The 23,324-nt window shown below is 36.8% G+C and overlaps 1 protein-coding gene across 1 annotated transcript in view; it reads right to left on the minus strand.

Annotated features, from left to right (window-relative positions):
- Nucleotides 1-23,324, minus strand: part of DNTT (DNA nucleotidylexotransferase) — a 92,275-nt gene that overhangs the window by 29,469 nt on the left and 39,482 nt on the right. The window contains exon 8 of the mRNA XM_063338619.1: nucleotides 5,818-5,920. Within this exon, the coding sequence (XP_063194689.1) occupies nucleotides 5,818-5,920 (103 nt within the window). The remainder of the gene's footprint in view (nucleotides 1-5,817; nucleotides 5,921-23,324) is intronic.

Below are 23,324 nucleotides of genomic sequence, written 5' to 3' on the forward strand. Positions count from 1 at the left end.
AGATCACCAGTTTTGCACATCTGTCACCACCTGTATCAGTGTTTGTGTCCTCTTTGTTTAAATCTCCTCAGTTTTGGTGCAAGAAATTAGGAATTAAAGCCCATCTTTACATGAACTACAAGAGACATTGGAACAGGTTGCCCAGGAAAGTTGTGGCTGCCCCATCCCTGGAGGTGTTCAAGGCCAGGCTGGATGGGGCTTTGAGCAGCCTGGTCTAGTGGGAGGTGTCCCTGCCCAGGGCAGAGAGGTTGGAACCAGATGATCTTTAAGGTCCCTTCAAACTCTAACCATTCTATGATTCTATGGATTCCTACTATAGGTGGGAAGTCTCAGTAGGATTTTTGTTTCTGACCACTTGAGAAATCCAGCAAGACATCATAGCCTGCAGTGGTTTCTCTCTTCACAGGCAAGCAGACGAGCACCTAGGGAGTGTTTTGTCTCAGTGAGATCTGGGGACAGTCACACATGGCCACCAGGACCCCATATTTGGATTTTTAGCTGTAAGCTCTCAAGGAGATATATTATTATGTATTACCTGTGTGTCTGTAATAGATAAAATGGCCTTGACATAAAATGCTTAGGCCTTTCAAGACATAAATTGTGTCCTCTGCTTCATCAATATTTTCCTTCTAACCCTTAGTTGTGTTATCATCTTATAGATAGATCTCTTCTGCATCAGCTTTACTTAGTTTTCTGAGTCATATTTTCCAGCTTGCTACTCATTACAGGAATATGTAGTTGTAAATGGAAACAGTGTAAATTTGACATGTCACTCTGCTGCATTACCCGCATTAAAAATGAAGAAGTTCCCTTTACTTAAAGTCATCCTGGATACCGCACTTACTCAAGGTCCTCCCTTTGTTCATATTTAGGAACTTCAAGTGAACAGTCCCTGGAGACCCTGAGATGTAACATCAAACAATCATGAAGTTGTTAAAACAAATCATTATTGGAGCCTTCCTACTGCTGTTTTCCCTTGTTGACTAGGCTGTTTCCTCTGCTTGAATACATTTGAATACACAGTAAGCAAGTGTGACTAGAAAGATATTTTAGGACTACCTCTCTCTGGCTTATTCTGTAGTTTTTTTCCATAGTTTGTTGGCTGGGCAATTTCTAAGTCTAATAGGAAGAGAGCATAAGAGGAAGAGCATAAGAGCACCGTAAATACCTACCTCAACTTAAAAAAAAATATATGTAATTAGGCAAGAATTACACCAGTGCTGAGTTCAACAAGCAGTTGCAACCTGATTTAAAGCCAGAATATCACCTTTAAATAGGAGCCAAAGCCTAGGAGATATCCATTGGGATAATGTTTCCAATTAACCTAATTTGATTAGCCACTGGACATCACCATCACCCCATAAAGTAAAGCTGAAATGGCACTTCTGTACGTTTTGAAAAAGTATTGCCTAAAGGGGAAGTCAGATGTGAAGACTGTGAGAAGTTTTGGCTACCGCTATCTGCAGAACAGCAGCCTTCTCATTACTTTATGTCAGGGAATCTGCAGTTCTTTGCAAATTTCGGCTTGATCTATACACCATAAAGTGCTGTAGACCTTGTTTACACAATCAAGTTTTAAAATGTGGGCATTTTCATTTCTCAGATTTACAACATCATCAAAACCAAATGCATTTTTTTAGGGCAGTCATGTTAATACCCACAACAATTTTCCCTTTTTAGAATGATTATGCACTTTTACTTAAATAGATTAAGTGCTAGCACATCAATAGCATTGATATTGGAGTAAATCCATGATCAAACTGAGAAGTGTGAATTTTTAGAAAAATATGTAATCAGTAGCTGAAAAATCAATCCAAATATGTTCATTAGCATTCTTTGTCATTTTTAATTGAATGAAATCCTATCCTATTTTTAATGTTACAAGCTGTAATTATTCATAATTGTTGGTAGCTGTATTAATTCTGTTCAAGCTAAGTAGGACCATTTTATACAACCTGAAAATGTAATCCAGTATGTTCTTCTGAAATGTATAAATATTGTATATATACATTGTTGCACTTCGTTTCCTTATAAGGTGGTTTAATACAGTGAAACTGGATTTTTTTTTTTAAAGTGAAATACTTATACCTAATCCAAAATAGGATGTAAGCATGTTAGTTCAGAAATATCTCTACCTAGGTGAGACAGATGGAATTCTATAAAGTGGAACAGCTCAAGGAACTGATGCCTGGGAGCAGTCAAGCCTGTTAGGGTGAGGAATCATTAGCAAATGGCATCAAAGACTTAATTAGCAATACAAAACTTTGCAGCTGCTGCATAATCACACAGCTGCCTTGGTCCCTTTTTCATCTTGAAGTTCCCTGTACATGAGAATGGTCCAATTGTGGGCATGTCCTGAACAGCCTGGTTTTGACAGCAATAGACAGGCCAGCACTGGAGTCCAAGAATGAAGATGTTTCCCTCTCTCTAGGCCATGAGCATTTGCACTGGTAAGCAAGATCAATTAAAAGATAGATAGAGGCATATACATACATACATACTTACCCATGTACAGATATATGATACACCAGAAAATCAGATATCATAAGAAATGCCACTGCTGCCCCATCCTCTGCCTAAAGTGATTTAAGGCAAGTTCTCTCATGTCCAGGTGAGACAACGTGTGTTCACAAAAGAGCTCTGCATCTTATGAGCAGGGCATTCATTTGAAAAAAATAAGCTCTTTGCTCCACCCTCCTAACTTTTTTTTGTATCTCGTCTTAGAAACAGGTGTTGTTGCTGCTGAAATCCAGCTGTCACTCAATAATGAAAGTGCTGCTGTTCTGTGAGCACTGTTTACAAGAAACTGTTTCCAGCAATGAAAAAGTGAGGCCGGTTACTTGCTCCTTACCATCCACCTTACTGGACCTTAATGGAACATCAAGCCTTCCCCTTCCTGACACGTTTCCCTCAGCAAGGGTGAATAATAGAGTCTAAACCAGACAACTAATACACTAAAATAAGTAAGCACAGGGAGGCATCTACATGCCTCATTTTCCTAAAAGCCGAAAGAAAAATGCAACTTTATACTTACATGAATACAAAGGGAAAAAAATGAAGAGAGCAGGAGTGCCTGCAGTAACGGTATCTCTTTGCTGAAAGTACATATGTAACAACAGGAACAGTGCTAAATATAGCTATATAGGTTTGAAGCAAAAAATGAAAATGTCTTTACAGAGTACATGAATGAAGCTGCATCGACACAGATGGCTCAGCCTGTTTTCCCACAGACTTCCAAGCTCTAACCCACAGCAGTAATTTCTTACTTTCTTTATTAAGCTTTTTGGAACCATTAAAAGCATAACCTGTGTACTGCACTGCAGCTTTTCTGTTTTGCCACTCTACTTTGAGGCTCAACGGAGACTTTGTTTTCTCTGTTCTTCGGCCCATTTATCCCTGGTGAGCTGCATCAAAGAGCATGATGGTGTTGATTTAACCACTTAGTTTTCAACAGCTTTCAACAGAAGGATCTTGTTACATTAAACTTTTCGGCTGAGAAAAAGGCCCTTTTAAACTATTTAAATAAGGCTGAGGTCCATAGTTTAGAAGTTAAACATTGCGGAATCCTTTGCTACGAGCTGCCGAAAGGAAGTGAACGTTGTGACCTCAGTGATGTTCTTTGATGAATTTGGGCTTTGAAGCAGTAGTACAGAAGTGAAAAGCTGTGAAGCAGACGACAGGTGTACTGTCAAAAAGTATAAAAGTGCTTTAGGTTTGGGGGCTTTTTTATGTCCCCCGCCCCCGGCTCTTAGAAATCGAAGGTAATAAAAAGGCAAGAGGAGTATAACTCCTCTCTTTCTTTTTTGCATTTTGATTTTGCTGGCAGCTTATTTTTTAGTAGTGCCAGTAAGAGCCTGTATATTACAACTGCCACAGTAGATAGGCAGTGTAGCTGGTAGTATAAGCCATAAAAATTGTGGAGGACAAACAGAACACAGAAAATATTTGTCCATAGCTTTAAACAATTCCCAGCTTGTTTGGGTTTAGTTTCTATGGCCATTGTGCATCTCCCCTTCTGACATTTTCTTCATGCTGGGATTCCTAGAGGAATTGTAATCTTTTCATCAAACCCTTGGCCACCCTTGACCTCCCATACTCTCCCTCCACTCACTTCTGCCAAACCTCATCCTTAAAAAAAAATAAATCAGCAAGAACAATTTATTTTCTATTTCTTTCCTTTCAGTTCCATTTAATGAAAGCAGCTTGGAGTGACCTGAAAAGCTTCAGCAGTTGCCAGACTTCTCAGATCACAGTCATTGCTCTCATTAATGTAAGTGGAGTGTGATGGAATGGGAGAAGGAGTGAAAGGCTGCACTAGGGGCAGGCTCTAACCTCAGCCTGTTGCCACTTTTCCTTTCTTATGTGTGATAATAAACAGGATTTTTGGAGGACCAACAGATGGCTTCAAGTTTGCTTAAGAAGGTAAAAGGACAGCTTCCAAGAAGAAATGCAACTTTTCTCAGAATAAAGAGAGTAGAATGACTGAGGAAAAAATAAAAATATATAAACACAGTAGCTCCTCAGCATTCATTAATTGCCACAGCTTCACTGCTTTGGATTGGAGTATGATAATTATACCTGCTAGCAATCTACTTCAATGCATGCACTTTCCATACAGAAATAGGATGGAAGCCTCAGAAATCTAAAAAATTAATAATAATCTGTTAATGTTTCAAAGACCAGAAGTCAACTGAAAGAAGGGGAATTCAGTTAAGTTTGTATTTTACCAGGAAAAAACAAGTTTGAAGCCCTTCCATTAAAGCCAGTTGAAAGGTTTTGCCCACCTGAAACAGATAACTTTATACAGTCAGATAAGATTTTGTCTGGTTGAATGTTTTCAATGTCTTTCATGTGTTAACCCATTACACATTAATTACAGTACATAGTTCAAGAATCAATTCAAAAGCATTCTCTCCAGGCTCTCTGCAATGAACGGTGACTTTACTTAGCAGCGGAGCATTTGGTGATTCACCTCAGGCACAGCGTTGACCTTTTACTTGTTGAAATGTACTCAATTGCTTTGAACAGTACAGGTAGTAAATGCTGAAAATATCTTAGCTGGCTAGAAAGGTAGAAGAAGAAATGAAGTCTTATCATTCCCAACGTACTTGATTTCTGATCTAGGAATATTTTGAGGTAACTGCACCTGTTATAATTCAGACCCTTCCAACTTTAAAGCTCTTGAAACTGAAAAAAGATGAACAGAAAAAACAAACCAAACCCCTTAGATGAACAACTCCTCTGTGAAATGTGTGCATCCTTCCAAACCCAGACATCATGGAAGACTATGCCAATTTTGACAACATTCCAACAGAACCCAGGAAAAATGCTAATGTATGGGCTGAAAGGAAGCGAGAATTCCAGGGCTTTCAGACTTGCTCACCTCACACCACGAGGTCACCCAGATCCACCACACTTAAAGCTGGAACTCCCTGAAGCGGTTCCCCTTGGGAGAACACACTCCCATCTCATGGAGGAATTAAACAAATACAGTTTTGTTTCAAGTATAAGAACAGTTTCGCCGAGTCACTCAAAACTGCACCCAGCTTGATTTCTTACCTCTGACTAGCTGCATATTCTTAGGGTAAGTTATAACAGAATGTGTGTAGAGTAATTCTGATATAACTTTCAACTTCAGCATTCAGAGCTGGAGGATGCACCTAGATCACTGTGATTAATAACCAAATAGAGCAGTATCCAATTTCAAAATATTGCAGTCATTTATAAAAAGGAGTCAATATTCTTTAAGCACTATATAGGCTTAATTTAGTGCTATTAGAATATGTCTTTTTTGGCCAAATGTTATTTAGTTCATACCTGCTTTTTCCATAAGTCGACAACTTTATGGAGAAGTTCTTCATCTTCTTTTGATCCTGGATTGGTGATCAAAAAATCTATATCATGTCCAATCTTCTTACCCCTATAAGCAATTAATAACAAGACCGAAAAAGTTAAGTTCCTGTTGAATTTCAAACTACTTTCGAAGAGAATATTTTTGCTGCATTATAAAAAGTGTTTGTGGCATAGAGCGATAGCAATGTTTCTTGAAACATAATCAAATTGGAATCTTCTATTTCTTTTATCAGCTCTGTCAGTGTTCTTTGTTAAGCAATAATTTAAGCTTTTTGATGTATTTTCTCTGTTGTTCAACTAGATACTGCAGATCCATTTGGTCATGTTAAATCTCCCTCTTTCTTCCCCTTAAATCACAGAAAAGGTTTCAGTCATCTTTGGATGAAAAATCATAATCAAAATACACATTATGTGCATATTATGAACGCGGTGCAGCAATATATGCAGGCTTAAATATTCTTCTTTAGCTTTTGATGGACACTTTAATGAACAAAACTATGATTATGAATAATTTTATTGTTTCTTTTAATGGCAGACATAAAATCTCTGAGTATTTTACATTTCTTCTCTTTTAAAATATAACAGTGCTTTTTAAAGAGATTGAGCTTGATTTTTTTCAAGAACAGTTCAGCCTTAATGTGACTAAAGCTTGTTTATTACACCCACTAAGGATTTCACAATTAAATCCATATGCACAAAGTTTAATTGTAAATGTTCTTAATGAAAAATGATGCCATAACCTCTTGTTTTTCTTCATTTAAGTCTAAGCATTCAGCTTGCCTTTCATCCACTTACCAAATGCGTTAAACATAAGTCAGATTAAGATGTAGCTATCATTGGAAAACAGGCAAAAGCACGCTATCGGAATGTTTCCCTGAAGAATTATAAAATGTTTGAGGACATCCGAAAATTTATCTTCGAGTGCAATCCATCTGAGGGTCGCAGAACCAATACAGGGTTTTCATTTTGGTATAAACAGCACAACAGGGACTGCATACACATCTATTTATTGGCTGGGACCAGGCCAGCCTAAGAAGAAAGGAGTAGAGGAGACATTTCTGCAACTAGGTGCAGTAGGCAGGAGGTGGAGTAAGCACTCAAAGGCTGAGTGGTGACACATAATTGTGTAGCACACCTCCAAATCCTTTTCCTGTGTTCAAGTCTAGTCTTGCTGACATTGACAAGGGTACGTGATGTTATAGCTCAGGTGTGTTTAAGTTCAACACTTTGTCCAGTGCTCAGAGAACTCGTGAATTGTTATACAAGCAGTGAAAATGGGAACTGCAAAAGCCAAAAGGTTTGCTTTTTTGTATTTAATTAAATAGATCATTCTCTTCAAATAGTGCCTAAAACTGAATCTGATTTCTTAAACTTGGAAATTTGCAGGAACAGAACTGATTGGCAGACATGCCAACTGCCATTTGTGTGACAGGAAATCATCTAACTGATGGATAGTTGAACAGCATCAGCAGTAAGATGTAAGGAAATGAAAATCGAGGTTTTACATTTGAGAAGCCGTCTACCTCACTATAATGCAACTATTGTGCCGTGTCTGCAGCAAAGTCAAAACTGCTTAAACAGGTGGAAATTATTTCAAAAGAAGTTTCAAACAAAGCATCAGTCTAGGCTTAGAAACTGAACAGCAATTCAAACTCAAGAAGTTAAAAAACATTTTGTATTCCATGTAACACTTTCTGAGTTATTTTGTAGGATGACAGTCATTATCTCTTAAATTACCATAATAATCCAAAGCTCTTACATAGCACTTTTTACTTACATGTCTCAAAATGTTTTTTCAAAGGGAAGGCATTTACTATTCCTATCTTAGAAATGCAGAACGTGACATTAGAAAACTTGCCTAAAATTACTAAAAAAAAAAAAAAAAAAAATCAAAGGAAGAAATAGGAAGCTAATGGAATCGGGTGCCAAGTCACAATTCTTCCTCTGGCACTCAACACATACGTATTTTAGGTTAACCACATCTACAAAATCCTGCATCAATCCAGCCATACAATCCCAAGAAATCCAAGGTGTTTCACTGGCCATCTATTTCCCAAGACAAAGGCCATTTATCGAAATGCTTTTCATTTGTGAAGTTAGAGTGTTTAAATCTCATATAAAAGCACACAATATAAAATTACTGTTATTGTCAGAGTTATATTTCAGCTTCTCTTTGAACTAATTCACATTGGATTAATTTCTGACTGAATTTGTCAGGCTCTTACTGGAACATTTAGTCTAATTTCCACATTTCCTCTTTACCAAATAATGTATTTCATCCTAGAAAAATTTATTATCGTCCTTAAAATAGAAAAACAATCTAGTAAATTAAAAAGCTGTATAATATATGTTACTCACATCTTGTAAATCATGCAAAAAGATGCAGTAAAATGCACGTGGATTCAGACCATCATTCTATTGAAGCTGAAGGGAACGTGGCCATTGATTTCAGCAGAGTAGGGCTTCTCACGTATATATATATTTATATATTTGTGTATGTACACATACAAAAATACAACCATGAGCATTCATAAAATGACATAAAGGGCACATAGGATTGGATAGTGCCAAGGTGCTCTGCCCCTAGCTCAGGAAGTACATAAACATATATATTTGTTTATCAACAATTAACTCTCTAAACACATAATTGAAGCTCAAGCTGACTGTATACCTAAATACTAGATATGAGACAGGAATTGATTATATACAAGTTAAACACCAAGTTGCCAGACCTCTGGTCTTCAAACTGGATATAAAAACCCAGAATTCATCACACGATTAAGCGCCTCAGAGATGAAATCTCAATCTCTTGTTCATTCCTGAAGCTCACCAAGAGTAATGCTGCTGTAGTCTTTTTCAAACCCCACCACATTCAAGAGAGCAGGTTCCTCACACAGGGCTACAGATGGGCTCCACCATGATCCAGAGACTCAAGGGGGTTAACTAAGCATCATTCACTTAAAATGAAAACAAAGACTTTGCTTGAAAAACACCAAATTGATGCTATCAGTGCCTGGTTTTGTCTTGCATTTGGTAGCCCACAGATTGGTGCAGTGATTCCTCATCTTTTTATTGCCTCATTTTTCTCAGTTAGGAATATTGGCAACGTTCCTGCTTCACAGGAGACACGTCCTCAATCTCCTCTCCTTCTGCCTTCCACCAGGATACAGTTCCAGGACCAGAATTCAGAGATAGCCTTTGGGTCCATGCCAGCATCCACAAGTTATTTACTTACTTGTTATTAGCTATTGGATTAGAACCACTCATCCAGGAAGGAGGACACTGATGTTTTCACAGCCAAGTTATTTGTGATCCATTGGCTGTCAAATACAAAACACAGAGCCAGTGCTTGGTGCAGGGAGCAGAGTCTTAAGAGTTCTCATCTCTAAATGGGCACCCTAGTCAGTATGCTACATCACACTTTCTTTTCCTGGCTCCATCATCTCCCATTTTATGCTGCAGGGTGGCATAAATCTACCCAGGCTCGTGATTTTGGCACACTAATGGATGGTGGGAGATGTAGGGATTTGATTCTGGCACACCACTGCCTACATACTCTAATCACAAGGCTTTTATATAAAATTTGAGTACTATTTTAAAAATGAAAACAGCTGCACTGACATTTTAGAAAAAATAGTATACATCCTCTTAATGTGTATGAGTGTTGCTCAGAGCTTGCCTTTTTTCTAGGCCTCCTATGAAATAAGAGTGATAATCTGTCTAGTTTCCAGATTCCACCTGGGCATAAGCAGGATCTGGGAAATTATTTGCTTACATCTGGAAATGCTGGGGCTCTTATGAAGCAAAAGTGTAGGTGCCCCTAGGAGCAGAGCAATCAGGGAACAGGGAAGGACTTGGAACAGGATTCAACCTTTGGATTTGCTATTCAGATCCACTGACATCTTCTTTTTCTTTTCTTTAAATCTGAACCTAAATCCTTGTTGGGCTGGAGCTATAAGGAAACAGGCACATTGCAGAACTGAAATTGCAGCTTAGGTTTTGTCCTAATAATTTATTCAAGCCTGAAGACTATAAAAGACAGAGCACTGTTAATTAACTGTTCAATTCTTGGCTGACTAAACTTGTATAAAGCTGGTAAGTGTTTCTTAGTAGTCAACTAATCTTTAAGGCTGTTAGAATTTTCCTTTCTGCTGTTGTTGTTTTAATACAAAATCTAGATTCCAAGTCATCAAACATAGCTATCATTATGACTAAAACTTAGATATATAAATGTATGGCAAAGGATAAGCATATTGTCTTACTCTACAAGGATAACATCTGCATGATTAGACATTTTAGAGTGGTAGTTGTGCAGAGTATTTTGAAATCCCAGGATATTATGTAATGAAATCCCCAATATAATGTCATTGAAATCCCAATGACAGTTCTGATAAACTGACTTTAGTTGAGGAAAGATGGACTGACATTTCTCTACCACTCACAAAACTTCACTAATGGAGGAGCTTAAACCACATTTTTGCAGCAATGAGTTATGTGTCAAAACCCTGAAAACCATTTAGCAATCTTTGTGCTTATACAGAGTTCAAATGGATACAGAAGATGATACTCTGTTTCCACATACCTGCTTGCATTAGGCAAAATATGAGCTTTCCTTAACCTTGCAAGCCCTTAAAGTGCATGAAATACAAAGTGAACATCAACAGCCTATGTTTATAAGAGTAACTGCATCTCCTGCTCAGGCATATTTCTATGAAATACAAGCATCAAAGTAAAATCACAGACAGCACAGTACCTTTAATGGATCTGTCATAAAAATTATTTATTATTATCTTTACTATTGACATTGTGTTGTGCTTCTCCTTTGAAATGTTGCAGTCTAAGTCCTAGATTTGTTCACCACCATCTTCTCTATTGGCTCCATTCAATTGTGAGGGCCCTTCTCCAAGAGCAAGCCCTTTCTTCAGCTCCGGTCAGACCTATCCAAGCCTGCCGTTAGTCACAGCACATACACACAGCCCTGCATTTTCCAGCTAAGCTGGCTGTACTGTAGTTTTTCTTCACTGGCTTCCTCTATCTCCAGTTTTCTTTCAGGTCTTTATAATTTTGTCCTACAATACTATTCCACCCTTTTTTTCCCCAATATGAGTAATTTATTTTTAAAAATATTTTATGCTCTAATCCATTGGCATTTTCACTCGTCTGCTTAGCATTCAGACTATGGGAACAATAAGAAGGAATACACAGATCTATGTTTTGGGGTTTTTTTTTTGTTTCCCTGGAATTTTGATTTTACAGGCTCTGAATTAGATTTTTTGTTTTCTTGGGTGCAGCCCTCTTATTCCACCTGTTAGTTTTCAAGTTCCTAGAATCATATTCTCATAGGTGTAAAATTTTTCTCTCATTTGACAATCCAACTGTTACCCCGCTGTGGAATAAACCAGAATAAACCAGAACTTGGATAGAAGTCTTCTGTGAAGTCCTTCAAACCATTACAGTGATTAACTGAATGACCTACCTGCAGTACTAAAAGATCATAAAAACAACTTCTGACTTTAAAAGCTTGAATACTGTACTAGATCAGTCTTTGGTTTATTTAGGTTATTTGGTAATGGGTCACTGTGATGTTTTGCTTTACAAACCGCATTTTCATGTTTTCAGAGGTTCACACTTCATTCAAAGGGGGATTATAATAATTTTTACAAATCCTTCTCAAGCAAAACTCTGACTTCACTTCTGTGGGAAAACAGTTCTCAGGTTGAATGATTTACCTTGGATCTGTCCTTGTTGGCTAAATAACAAATTATTTGCCTGACTTCTGATTAGAAATGCAAAGTGAACTTTGCTTTGTTGGCTAAACATTTTGGACCAGGAATCCAATTTAGCATCAGGCTTTCCAGAGCAGTCTGAAATACTCTTCCTTCACAGCTGCCACATTCTGTGATTCAATAGACTGTCAAAATCATCTTAGGAAGGGCACTTGAACACTCTTTTTGAGGAAGAAGGCACTTAATATTCAGAAGAAGAAAAAGTATTCAACAGCTGCTCAGAAAGATCACCAGAGATGACTGCGGCCCACTGGCTCCGCACTCGCAGACCCTGGACTGGAGACAAGCTGGACAACTTGTATTTCTGTTTCTCAAAAAACAGATGGAAAATTTCCGAATAATTTGGTTTTTTTTTCATTTTGTATCAGTCACAGCATGGCCAAGTCTTCATTTCTTAAGCAAATCCTATTTATTCCTTATTCAGACAAAATTCTTGTTGCATAATGATAGCATTTGTAAGGATTGAATGAGGTTGCATGTGTGCTAAATCCTTGCGTGTTTACACAGGCATACTGAACTTTACACATGAGAACACCACCACTGATATCAGAGACATAAATCACTTGCATGAAGTCAAGCATACATAATTTAAGAACCTGGAAGACCAACAACTAACAGGTGCTCACTTCCAATGTCTGATCAACTATATTAAATAATAAAGAAGCATAAATTTATGTGGGGTTCCTGGAATGAAGCAAATTAACTGCATATCGCTAATTACATAATAAATCTTCAACTCATACACTCACTTGACTGCCACAAAATATAACATAATGAAGTGGGGGGAAATGGAGAACAGAAACAGATTTGACACAGATATTTCAGGCTTCTTTCTATTTGACCAAACTTTTTATTCCTGTAAAAATTGTGGGAAAATATTGATTGTGGAGGAAGGCATATGAACACTTTAACATTGGATATTAGCTGAGTTAGTTTGATGAAACTGGATTGTATTTACTAAAAGAGTACATTTATGATAATATTAATATTCAGATTTGGCAGATTGAAATGGTTTTAAAAAATGTTAATGACTGTTTTATCCATATAATTTGCAGCCTTCACATTGAATAAGAAAAAACACATAGCTGTGAAATAGCTTCCTGGGAACGATTGCTATTAGCAAAAACAGCAAAACAAGCCAGGCTGCCAGGAATTGCTATGCAAACAATATTCACCATAAAACTGGTAAGATTTTTAAACTCTCACTTTCCTGACCATTTTATTGTCTAGTTGTATTTTGATACAGAAAGCTAGAAAAATCAGTGAAAGTAATCTCAGACACGAACTACATGGAGCGGGCCTTAGACAGCACGTAGAGAGCGCGCACAAAATACCAGAGAACATCTCTCCCTCCTTTCCAAAAATTCCAGATTAAAAGCAGTCCAGCTGAAATTCATTTCTATAGCAAGCAGGATACTAGCTAAAATGCTGAAAGCTGATATAAAAAAAAATGATAAGTCCTTTGTTTGTGGAAAGAAATATGTGAATTCATTACATGTTAAATTAAGTGTCGTCATCTCTGCAGTCTTCATTTGGGAAATGCAGGGAGGCCGGCTTCCAGACACACACCCCCAAGGGATTTGAAAATATGTGAGTCCATTTGAATATTTCCTTGAATATAGATGAGCGATATGTGTAAACATCTAGGAAGACTAAATGCAATTGCAGAAATGATGATTGTGCGGCAAAGGAAAAGGGATTAAATGCTGCAGAAGATTACACATAACTGAAGGAATGGACAAATTGGGATATAGCACAATGAACTTTTCTTTAAGCAGCAAAGAAAAATCTTGGATAAGTAGCAGAATCACTCCTTTTAGATACAGAAAACAAACCCTTTATAGTTACCACAAAATGCATGTTCCTGAGGCAAAACTCTAGTAGCCTCAGTGTGCATGCAGAGTCAAACATATAATTACAGCTATAATCAAACATGCACACACATGCATACGTAGTCCAAAGATTTTGTTCTGACTATTCTGATATTGATGCCGTATTTTTACTTTAGGGAGGTATTCCCTATGCGAGGTCTGATTTACTCCCGCTGTATTGACAACATAGAACTACTATTTGACAGCAGTTAAGTTTGACCAAATAGAAGTGGCATGGTAATTCTGTCTCTAAGTACCACAGTCCCGATTAAGACACTTCTACTACCTGTCTCCCACCAGCATGTACCTTTCTCAGAAGAGGAACAGGAATTTTTATGCCAAATCCCAGGTTGTTTGCATGCCTGTGGATTTGCTTATTAAGCAGTCTTTGCTGAGACCTTGAGCAAGAGATGGACGATTTCTTACAGCCAGATATTAAAATAATTCTGAGTTACTGTCACTCAAACTATGAGGAACTACACATTTTTCTTGTATAAACCCCATTATAAAGAGGAAAAAAAATATCTTTAAGCTGGAAGTACTGATATGTGACAGTGCTACAACTATTACATAGAAGGTAAAATCCTGGACTGTTTAACAGCCAGAGGAGAAAAATTCCATTGATTGCAAAAGTAGTCACAGATTTCATTCAGCCAAGAACAATTCTTGGCTGTAATACTACAGATTTTCAAAACCTTGTTTCATAATGTTCAATATTGGGGTATAAGTTACTATCAGTTTAATGAAATATAAACACAAAGTAGACCAGTAAGTAAAATTCTCAGAATACTTTGCCTGAGTGAATTTACTGAATTAGAATTTAATCAGAAAGTAATTATTTCAGCATTTTCTTCTGACCTTTTCTCAGGTGTGAAATCTGGACCTAGAGTAAGCGGCTATATTGACTCAAAAGGACATTGACCTTTGCTAGGTATGTAATTAGTACACTGACAGGAAGGGAACAAGGGGCTTTCCAAGGAAATGAACAGAACCATATCTGTGCAAGGGTTTCTGCAACCGTGATTTCATGCTGAAGGATTTTGCTGAATGGAAGAAATTATAACGTTTGCAACATTCTCATTTCATTTGCAAGAAGAACAGGGTAATAGCTAAAAAAAGAAAAGTTAGAAAATTATCTTGTTTGTGACAGAAAGGATCTTCCAAACTACAATAAAATGCTGTAACATTTATTTGAAGTTATTTCCTCAGAAACTCTTAATTACATATTCTGATCAATACTGTAGAGTATTAACAGCAGCATAATACTATACTTGTCCATTGCCATCATAAATGACCTGCTAAACCCTGTACACCACGCATAAGCTGTTCTTCAAATCACTGTCAGCTTTAGCCAGGCAGTTTTCCTTAATATTCAAGTCAATTCCACATTTTCAAAACAACATTTAGATTCAACAGTGTCAATGCAATGGTGGTTCACATACATATAGAGCAGGCAGCAAGAAAATAAACGCTCACTGAACTGCAAAAGCAGCTCAACCAAAGTTAACAATCCAAAAACACTGACACAGGGAAAGCAGAGACAGCAGAATGCAAAAAGTAATTGTTTGCAAGACTGACTTGCACCATGCAACGATTACTTTGTCAGCGGAGGGAGAGTGGAGGAGGGAGCATTCAGCCAGAATAAACTTGGGGCACTCAAACATGCCAAACCCTACTACCAGCTTCACTTGCTCTCTAGGTGCATGATCTTTATACTTCTACCTTAAACATGACAAAGACTTAAGATTGACGAGGATGCCAGAGGCAAGACACCATTTTATAGTTCATCAAATAGATAGTCAGAAGGCTCATCTATACCATTTATCGCAGGAAGACATACTAAGCTTCCCAAAGGTTGTAGTTTTTGGAATCATAGCTCACTCTGATTCTAGAAGCGAAACTTAGGGAAGCCTTCCTTGCAGGACTGGGGTGGTAAATAGGAAGAGAGCGCTGTATAGATTATCAGGTTATTTTAAGCAACGGATAAATACAACTCCTAGATCATAATTTTACCCATGGTTATTAAAAAATGAATAACCAAGACGGATCCTCCCCACTTTACACTGCAAGTTTCTGTGGCAGGTGTCATTTGTTATTTCACCCCAAGTGAATGAATCCTACCACAGTCTACATATGCAGCCAGTCCCTGCTTTTCAAAAATAAAGTAGTATGTCTGACATAACGAGGAAAACAAAGCAAGATCTGATCAGGGCTCTGTGGAAGATAGATATGGGAATATCTGGCTTCTTGGGAAAATGTCTGTTCTCCTGGTTTGTTATTTGAATTAGATCCTAGTTGCCTTTGAAGGTAGTTTGACACTAGTGGTTCCCAGCCAGTGCCAATATATATATTCTTTCTAATGCCATATAGGTGGTAGAGTACTATAAAATTCCTGTTGAAATAAGAAGTGCCAGTGTGGGAAAATACTTGCAGAAACATTTTGTAGCTGGACTCTGATTTTAGTGCCTGGCATTTCAGTCACCCTATTGGTTTGAACAAGCTGATAAAAAGTTAAATATTTCTGGAAATCTAAACCCAAAGTGACTGAGTTTCATATCAAAGGAAATTCAGGAATTCCTGTCCCATGAGAATTAATTCTTCCCTGACTGTACATCATAGAGCTATTTTGGGGCATAATTAATATCTGTGAGCTGGTTTAATAGGATGCTGATTAATGTCTGAAATAGCAATAATCAAACCAAATTAACTGAAATAAATTCTGCCACCAGCAAAAACAATTAAAATTAAAACTGAATTCATGATATATTTAACTGAAAAGATACCATACAGTTACGAGAGATACTCTGACTCATTTTAAGGTAATTTGTGGGTAAAAGAAGATAATTGATGTTGTAACTTTATCTGCAGAATAACTTTTCCCACTGATTTAAAAATAAAATAATTTTAGATTAGACTGTCTCTGAACTGAAAACATAGTGAAAACTGAACCAGTGTTCTCATGGGCAGCTATAAATCAGGCTTCTACAAAGGTTCCAATTGCCAAAGATAGCATATAGCAGCTAAGAAATTCAACATAAACCCAGCTGAACTAAATAAAATATTTGGCAAAGATTCACTGGTGTCTTCTCTGGAAGAGCTGCTTGAGGGTGGACACTTCATTAAAATGCTACTTTTTTTGCCCAATGTAACACTAATTCTAATTCACTGGGGGAAAAACTCATTTTCCATAACCGTCGAAGCTATTTATTTTATTTTTTAAGTTAATCCAGCTCTGCAATGAAGTAGCAATGGAAAAATCCCCTTCCCTTTAGAAGCAGCAACTTTACTTATACAGCATAAGGAAATATAGTTTTAATACTGGATACAAAAACCAAGCACTTATGGTTTCTCATTTATTCAAGCAGGATAACACGGCTATGGCGCATCAGTAGCTGCCATTCAAAGAGAATTTTATGGAAACACCTAACAATGCAGAGAATGCACTACTTAAGAGATCTTTCTTGTATCAAGTCAGGATAAAGAAGTGACACCTGCTGCAGCAGAAGGGATCACATCTCTGGATACTTCAAGTTATGCTCTAAGGCTGAAAATCACTGAAGTGAGGAGAACCAGTGCGAAACTTGCGCAATACCACTTAAATCTTACTTAAAACCTAATTTCACCCTCAGTGACTACATTGCTTCAAGGAAGTATAGTAATGCATGCCGTTCACCTAGTCTCTCATTAAATGCACTTTCAAAGACCGAGCGTATGTCATGCTATGCTTGACTGTATGTGTCGTCTATTTTTATGACCCAAAAGGAACCTAGGCACTGTTTCTCAGAGTACAAGACACCTGGGTACTCCTCTTCATGTCGTGCTGATGTCTTTTTTCAAGCTTTGCTTTAGAAGATATTTGATGTTACTTCAATGCTATAAAAAGAAAGATAAATCAAAAAATGGTTGTTCAACTGAAGAACGTAAGTGACGAGCACTACTGCTAAATTTAAAGTTATCCACTGATCTTATAAAGCTCTATCAGATTATCTGCATTAAAATTATATAATGAGTTAAAAAAATTAGAATGCAAAATGTCAAAAAGATTTATTTCCCTACCTCATGAAAGGAAGGAATGGTCAATGGCAGGTTTATGTATTGGCTTCTGTGGACTTTTAGCCAAATGTTTATTTCAAAGCGTATTCAGTTTAAAATAAATCTGCATAAGCATTCTTTTATACATGGGTATCTAAGCAAAATATTATGCTGTGGAACATTATGCAAAATTTAATGGAAGTCAAAAATCGAAGATCTAAAAAAAAAAAAAAAAATTGACCATAAAACATTATTCCACAAATCCTTGCCATGGTGTCCCTGCCCATGGCCCGGCAGTTGGAACTAGATGATCTTTAAGGTCTCTTCTAACTCTAACCATTCTACGTTTCTATGAAACAAAAGCATTACAGACAATCTGATTGACCTATTTTTGTATGCATTATCTTGAGGAGGTCCACCTATTACTCTCATGCTAAAATTAATTCCCTTCAAGCTTAACTCTACTTCAGAGCTGTTAAAACATAAATTGTGAAAAACAGTTACAAAATTAAATTTCAACTAAATTTATTACACGCTATTAAAATTGTTTATAAAACTACACCTGTACCAGCCTGTTTTCTACTGACACAGCAAAATAGGATAATGGTCATGTAAGAATTTAGTCACTTCTTAATTAGAAAGTATGGCTATCTCTATGTATCGTAATAGTTGTACTGCCTATGATGGCATTATTTTCTTCCAGCTTTCCATGACATAAATGACTGAATGTGGCTGTCACCAATTATACACTAATATTGAATATTTATCCCTTTTTGGCTTGCACACAAGAAGACTTTTTGCTACTATCAGCTCTAGGCTCTCTGAATTCTATATTTGAAGTAAATTCACTATTCCACCAACCAAAACAAAACTATGCTTAAGCTTTGAATCATTTCATGTGAATAATGCAACTGTACCTGGAAGCTGTCCATATAATTTCAAGCTTTTAAAGCTTATGAAACATACTATACCAGTCTGTCACAGTTTTATTTAAAGTCATGAACCACATTGCTGAAGTTTTGCTTTCGCTGTCTTGGCAAATCCTTCAAATTACACTCCATTCCAATCAAGCATTTCAAATGACATCATAGAAACTTCCTGCATACATAAATTTTGCTGAGTGCCAATCAATGGCAAAGAAAAGCCTCTTCAATTGTCTTTGAAAAAGATATACACTCCGATGAGTATTGATGGGGATTTGTGATCTCATATATTCAGCTGAAATATCATCTGGGTATGCAGATGATACTTTAGTCTTAAAACATCTATCTAGTTTTGCATGTGTAAACTTTTCTGTCAGTATATTCTATGAAAACATGGAGCAAACTGTCTCACTCTTAAGAAGCAGTCTGTATGACAGTGGTACAGTATCTTTGGTGACCAAAAAATGTAAAATTTTAATTATTCTGAAATCTGCAGGGGAAAAAAAGAACACTTTCCAATACGCAGGCAAGTACGTAAGAATCAGGCTTGACTGGAGATAAGGTACATTTTTATTATTTATAAGAGCAGGCATCTTAGACTAGACCTGCTCAGACACCTTGAAATACCTAATGTCTCTTGGCCTAATTCAAAGGCTTAACTAGACTTTAGAATTATGCAGATGGAGAGCCAAGGAAATCCACCTACAACTCTTTATGAAGAATACAACAAAGAGATCAGAGCACTCAAAAATGCCAGATGTTTCAATGAACTCTCAGAAAGAACTTTGGGAGTAAAAAAAAAAAAAAAAGAAAAGAGATGATGAAAGGAGAAGGTTAGGGTATTTAGGACTTCCATATGACTTCTTTGGAGGTAGCTGGTGACCAGAACTTTTCAGGACAGGCTACCACAAACTGGGAGAGAGCTGGACTCTTCTGGATCTAGATTAATCATTATATATAGATACTGTTCTGATTCAAGACAAATTCAGGTGCTGCGTCCACCTTCTGCTGGTGTTCCGCCAGACTGAAGTTTGCCATTCTGAGGTATTTAGATGGGGTAATCAAGAGCTGGCAGTAGATTATACATCATACTCCAAATGCCTAAAGGTGGAACTGAATGTTTGAAATGCACTGACATTCTGGATTTGTAAGTCAGAAAGATTTCCAGGTTGTTGTTTCCATCTCAGCTGCTACATAATCTGCTCAGGTGCCAGATTTCAATCATCATTAGTTGCAAACCAAAACCTCAACTAAGCAAGTTATATATTGCTAGAACAATAACCTAGTGATCTCTTCAACATCATTAATAATGCAGCAGGGAAAACAGAAAGGTCAGCTGCATTCAAATTATTCACTGAAATAAGTAGACAACAGTCTGCATTATTAATTATGAAAGCTGTATATTTAAAAATGCTTTTATGAAGCTATTTGTCACACTTTTTTCTAACTGGAAAAAATGATTTTGCAACTAAGGCAGTTTCCATTTACTAGTTTAGATTTTTACTGTCCAAGAGGGAATTGTTTGGTTCAGAATTATATTTCTATTCTACTTGCTCAGAATCTCATTAATATATATAAGCTGATATTTAAGATATATTTTATTTTGAAAGAAGAAAGAAAAAGGTATTCCTCTATACTAACACTACAACAAAATTAACAAATAGCTTTATAGCAACAATTTTTGCTGTATTGAAGCTTGCTGGTGGTAGATTGAAAATGTGCATTCAATCCCACCCCACTTTAATTCTCTCTAGCTAATTCTCTTGAGAGTTTCAAACAGATTATTCCTTTGTCATATCCCTTTGTCAGAGAAACTGCCATCAAAATGTTCCTTTTCGTGCATGTCTGCTTTGGCATTTCCAAAAATCAAAACATTCACTTTAAACAATTTAAAAGACAATATTAATGTTCATGCAAGGAAGGAAACGTGCATTTTCAGCATGTCTGAATGATATTAGATGTTCAGCCTGAGTTTCACTTATTTGGCAGTGATGGGACAATCTGTAGAATCAAACCACCATAAAAATAAAGGTTTCTATTTGCTTCCTGCTCAGCTGTACTGGAAATTATATAAACATGACAGGTTTTCTATTAAAATTCCTTGAAGTGAGAAATACATTGCTTGCATCCACTTGGGGGAGGGGGGAGAGGAAAAAAAAAAAAGACCCAAAAAAAGACACACACCAAATTCTAACATAAAATAGGATTAAGACTTCTGTTTGAGCTGGTGGTGTGATGGCTGAGGAGTGCCAGTAATTGTTCATGTATTTGGGTTAGTCACAAGGACAGGAGAAGCTGATTTATGAAGTTGAACGTTCTAGTATTTCGTGGCAATATGTATAATTCTACTTTAGTTGTGATTACTTTAAGATATTTTATTAATCTATTCCAGCTAATGGAATATAATATCTGCTAATTTCAAATTAAACAGTTGTGTAGCTGCTAGCACACCGCTGCAGGATGGTGAGTTTGAGTCTCACCTTCCTATCAAGACACTAAGCTTTTACTAATGTACTGAAAAATTATGCACAGTTTAAACTTCAAGTATGTGTACAATCTGTTTAGTTTTAACAACATTGCTCACTCGTTTGAATTTTTAGAGTGCACTGTTAAGTATTTCCAGGATTGGGCTGACATATGGGTTTCCCATAACTACAATTGCATAGCCCTACCGCAGGTAACGTAGTTGAGAAGCTTACAGAAGTATAATCTAGAGAAAATGAGATTGCTCTCTTTTGAGACCTAGTTTTGTCTAAGGGAAGAGAAGCTTACTTTTAACCTGTGGCATATATTTAGAAAACTAGACTTTTACAGAGAAAATATTTACTATTAAAATGAACATATTTCGCACCAACTACACCTGTTTTGCCCTCAGTTTTCAAACACAAATTGAAATAAAAACTTCTCTACTTGGTCTACATCAGTGTTTTGCCAAGATAGCTGCGTCGTGTGCAATCACACTGCAGTTCCCTGGAGCTGAAACAGTTACACCCTTTAGGCCAATGTAGGTTATTCGACTTGAGAAAATCATTTAAACTGTACTGGCAAAGGAACACTGCATCTTCATAGAGAAAGGCTGCCAATATATTCTACAAGTATAACCATACCAGAAAAGCCTTTTAAAGTGTAGACATTAAATCTACCTTCTACTTCAAGTAAATCTCTCCATAGTGAAATCTTGTTAAAGGGAATTTACAAAATTCCCTTGCTCTGCTTTAAAACATGATCCTCCATCAGTCTAAGGAGCTCATGAAGTTGGCTTAGTTGATTTAATCCTAAATTGAAAACTTCTCTGATTACTATTAACCCACTTCCTTAATTCCCAAACCACGACAAGGAGATATTCTGTTTGAGAATGTAACTTGTGAATGTTCTTTCTGTGCCCTTTTTTCTGATTCAGAAATGGTAAAGCTCTAGCCATGTATTTACAGAGTCTCTCAAACAACCAGTCACTTCTGTAAACTCTTGTTCTGACTTCTTTCTGAATATAATCTTGACTTTTTGAATCCACTTTGTTGTATGACCTCAGGTTATGGGGCATTTTAAGGGTGTCTTCACTGTAACTACATATTTTTATTTCTTTAGGTGAAATGCAAAGATGCATTTCCTGGGTCACCATTTCTTGCCGGTTCAAATTTTGAAACAATCAGATGAACGCATCCTTCTCTTTTGTGAGGATTAAGCTGAAATCAGTGTCAAGGCTCCCACCAACCTTTTAGCTGGAATGTACCAATAGATTTTTCACATTTCATTTATGATATTTGAATGGTGGAGATATGATCTACATTTATCAAGTCTGGATGTAGTACTACTTATGGTAGTGATATGAGCGTATGCTGTAATATCAACATCAAGATATTTCATAAGCAACAATGGTCAATGAGGATACTATTAGTAAAGCAAACGAACTAGGTGCAACTGGACACAGTAACCTCTGCAATAAGATCAAATAACCAGGAATGTTTGCTGTGTTTACCCACTAGAACTGTGTCTATGTTCCAAGTTAATAGGCAAATTTTCTGCAATCTTTGATCATTAACTTAATATAGTGTAAGGTTATTAGTTTATGAATTAATATGAGTTTACGTGAGTTTATAAACTTGCATGTGAGATGAGGGAATCAATTTTTTGTTAGGTTTGGTTTTTTGTTCTCCAAGATTGCCCCTAGTAGTATCACAGAACAGCTCTCACAGCTGATGATTATAACTGAGTCTATCTCACCAGGTTTTGCTGCTCTCTATTTAATGCTAATTTTCCATTCTTCAAAAAGATTGCCTGAAACATTTCCATCCAACTCTTCCACAGCGCAGCAACAATCCATGATAAATTCCACCATTCCTAAACTGAAAGCAACTAGAAGGACTATTTCTGGCTATATCTTGTAATTCAGGCATTTCCTACATAATTTATTTTTAACCTTTTTAATCTTTTCCTTGTTATTTGACATGTAGAAAATGCCCTGTCTGACTCACATCCTAACAAAAAAAAAAAATAAATAATACAGCCAGCAGTTACCTCCTCATTATAATGCCCCTACACCACTAGCATGATCATGTCACACTTCGTTAAAACGTTATGGCTATTCTTGCTCACAGGGATCTGCAAGATGTACCCTCTGGTTGCTCTAAGCATAGTACAAGGTCACCGATGCTGCTTTTCTCAGGATTATCTGCCAGGAAAATATCGTTCCTTGCTTGTGCTGTCAACCATCTTTACAGCAACTAGCTAGCCTGTAATAAACTTTGACTTCTGCTAAAGAGTAAATCAGCAATGAGTAAACTGCTATAAATATCCTGTTTTCAAGCCAGCTTTCTAGGAATAAAGCCATGATAAAAGTAATGCAGTACCTTACATATTTA

Source organism: Chroicocephalus ridibundus, chromosome 6 (assembly GCF_963924245.1).
Source record: "Chroicocephalus ridibundus chromosome 6, bChrRid1.1, whole genome shotgun sequence".
Classification (NCBI taxonomy): domain Eukaryota; kingdom Metazoa; phylum Chordata; class Aves; order Charadriiformes; family Laridae; genus Chroicocephalus; species Chroicocephalus ridibundus.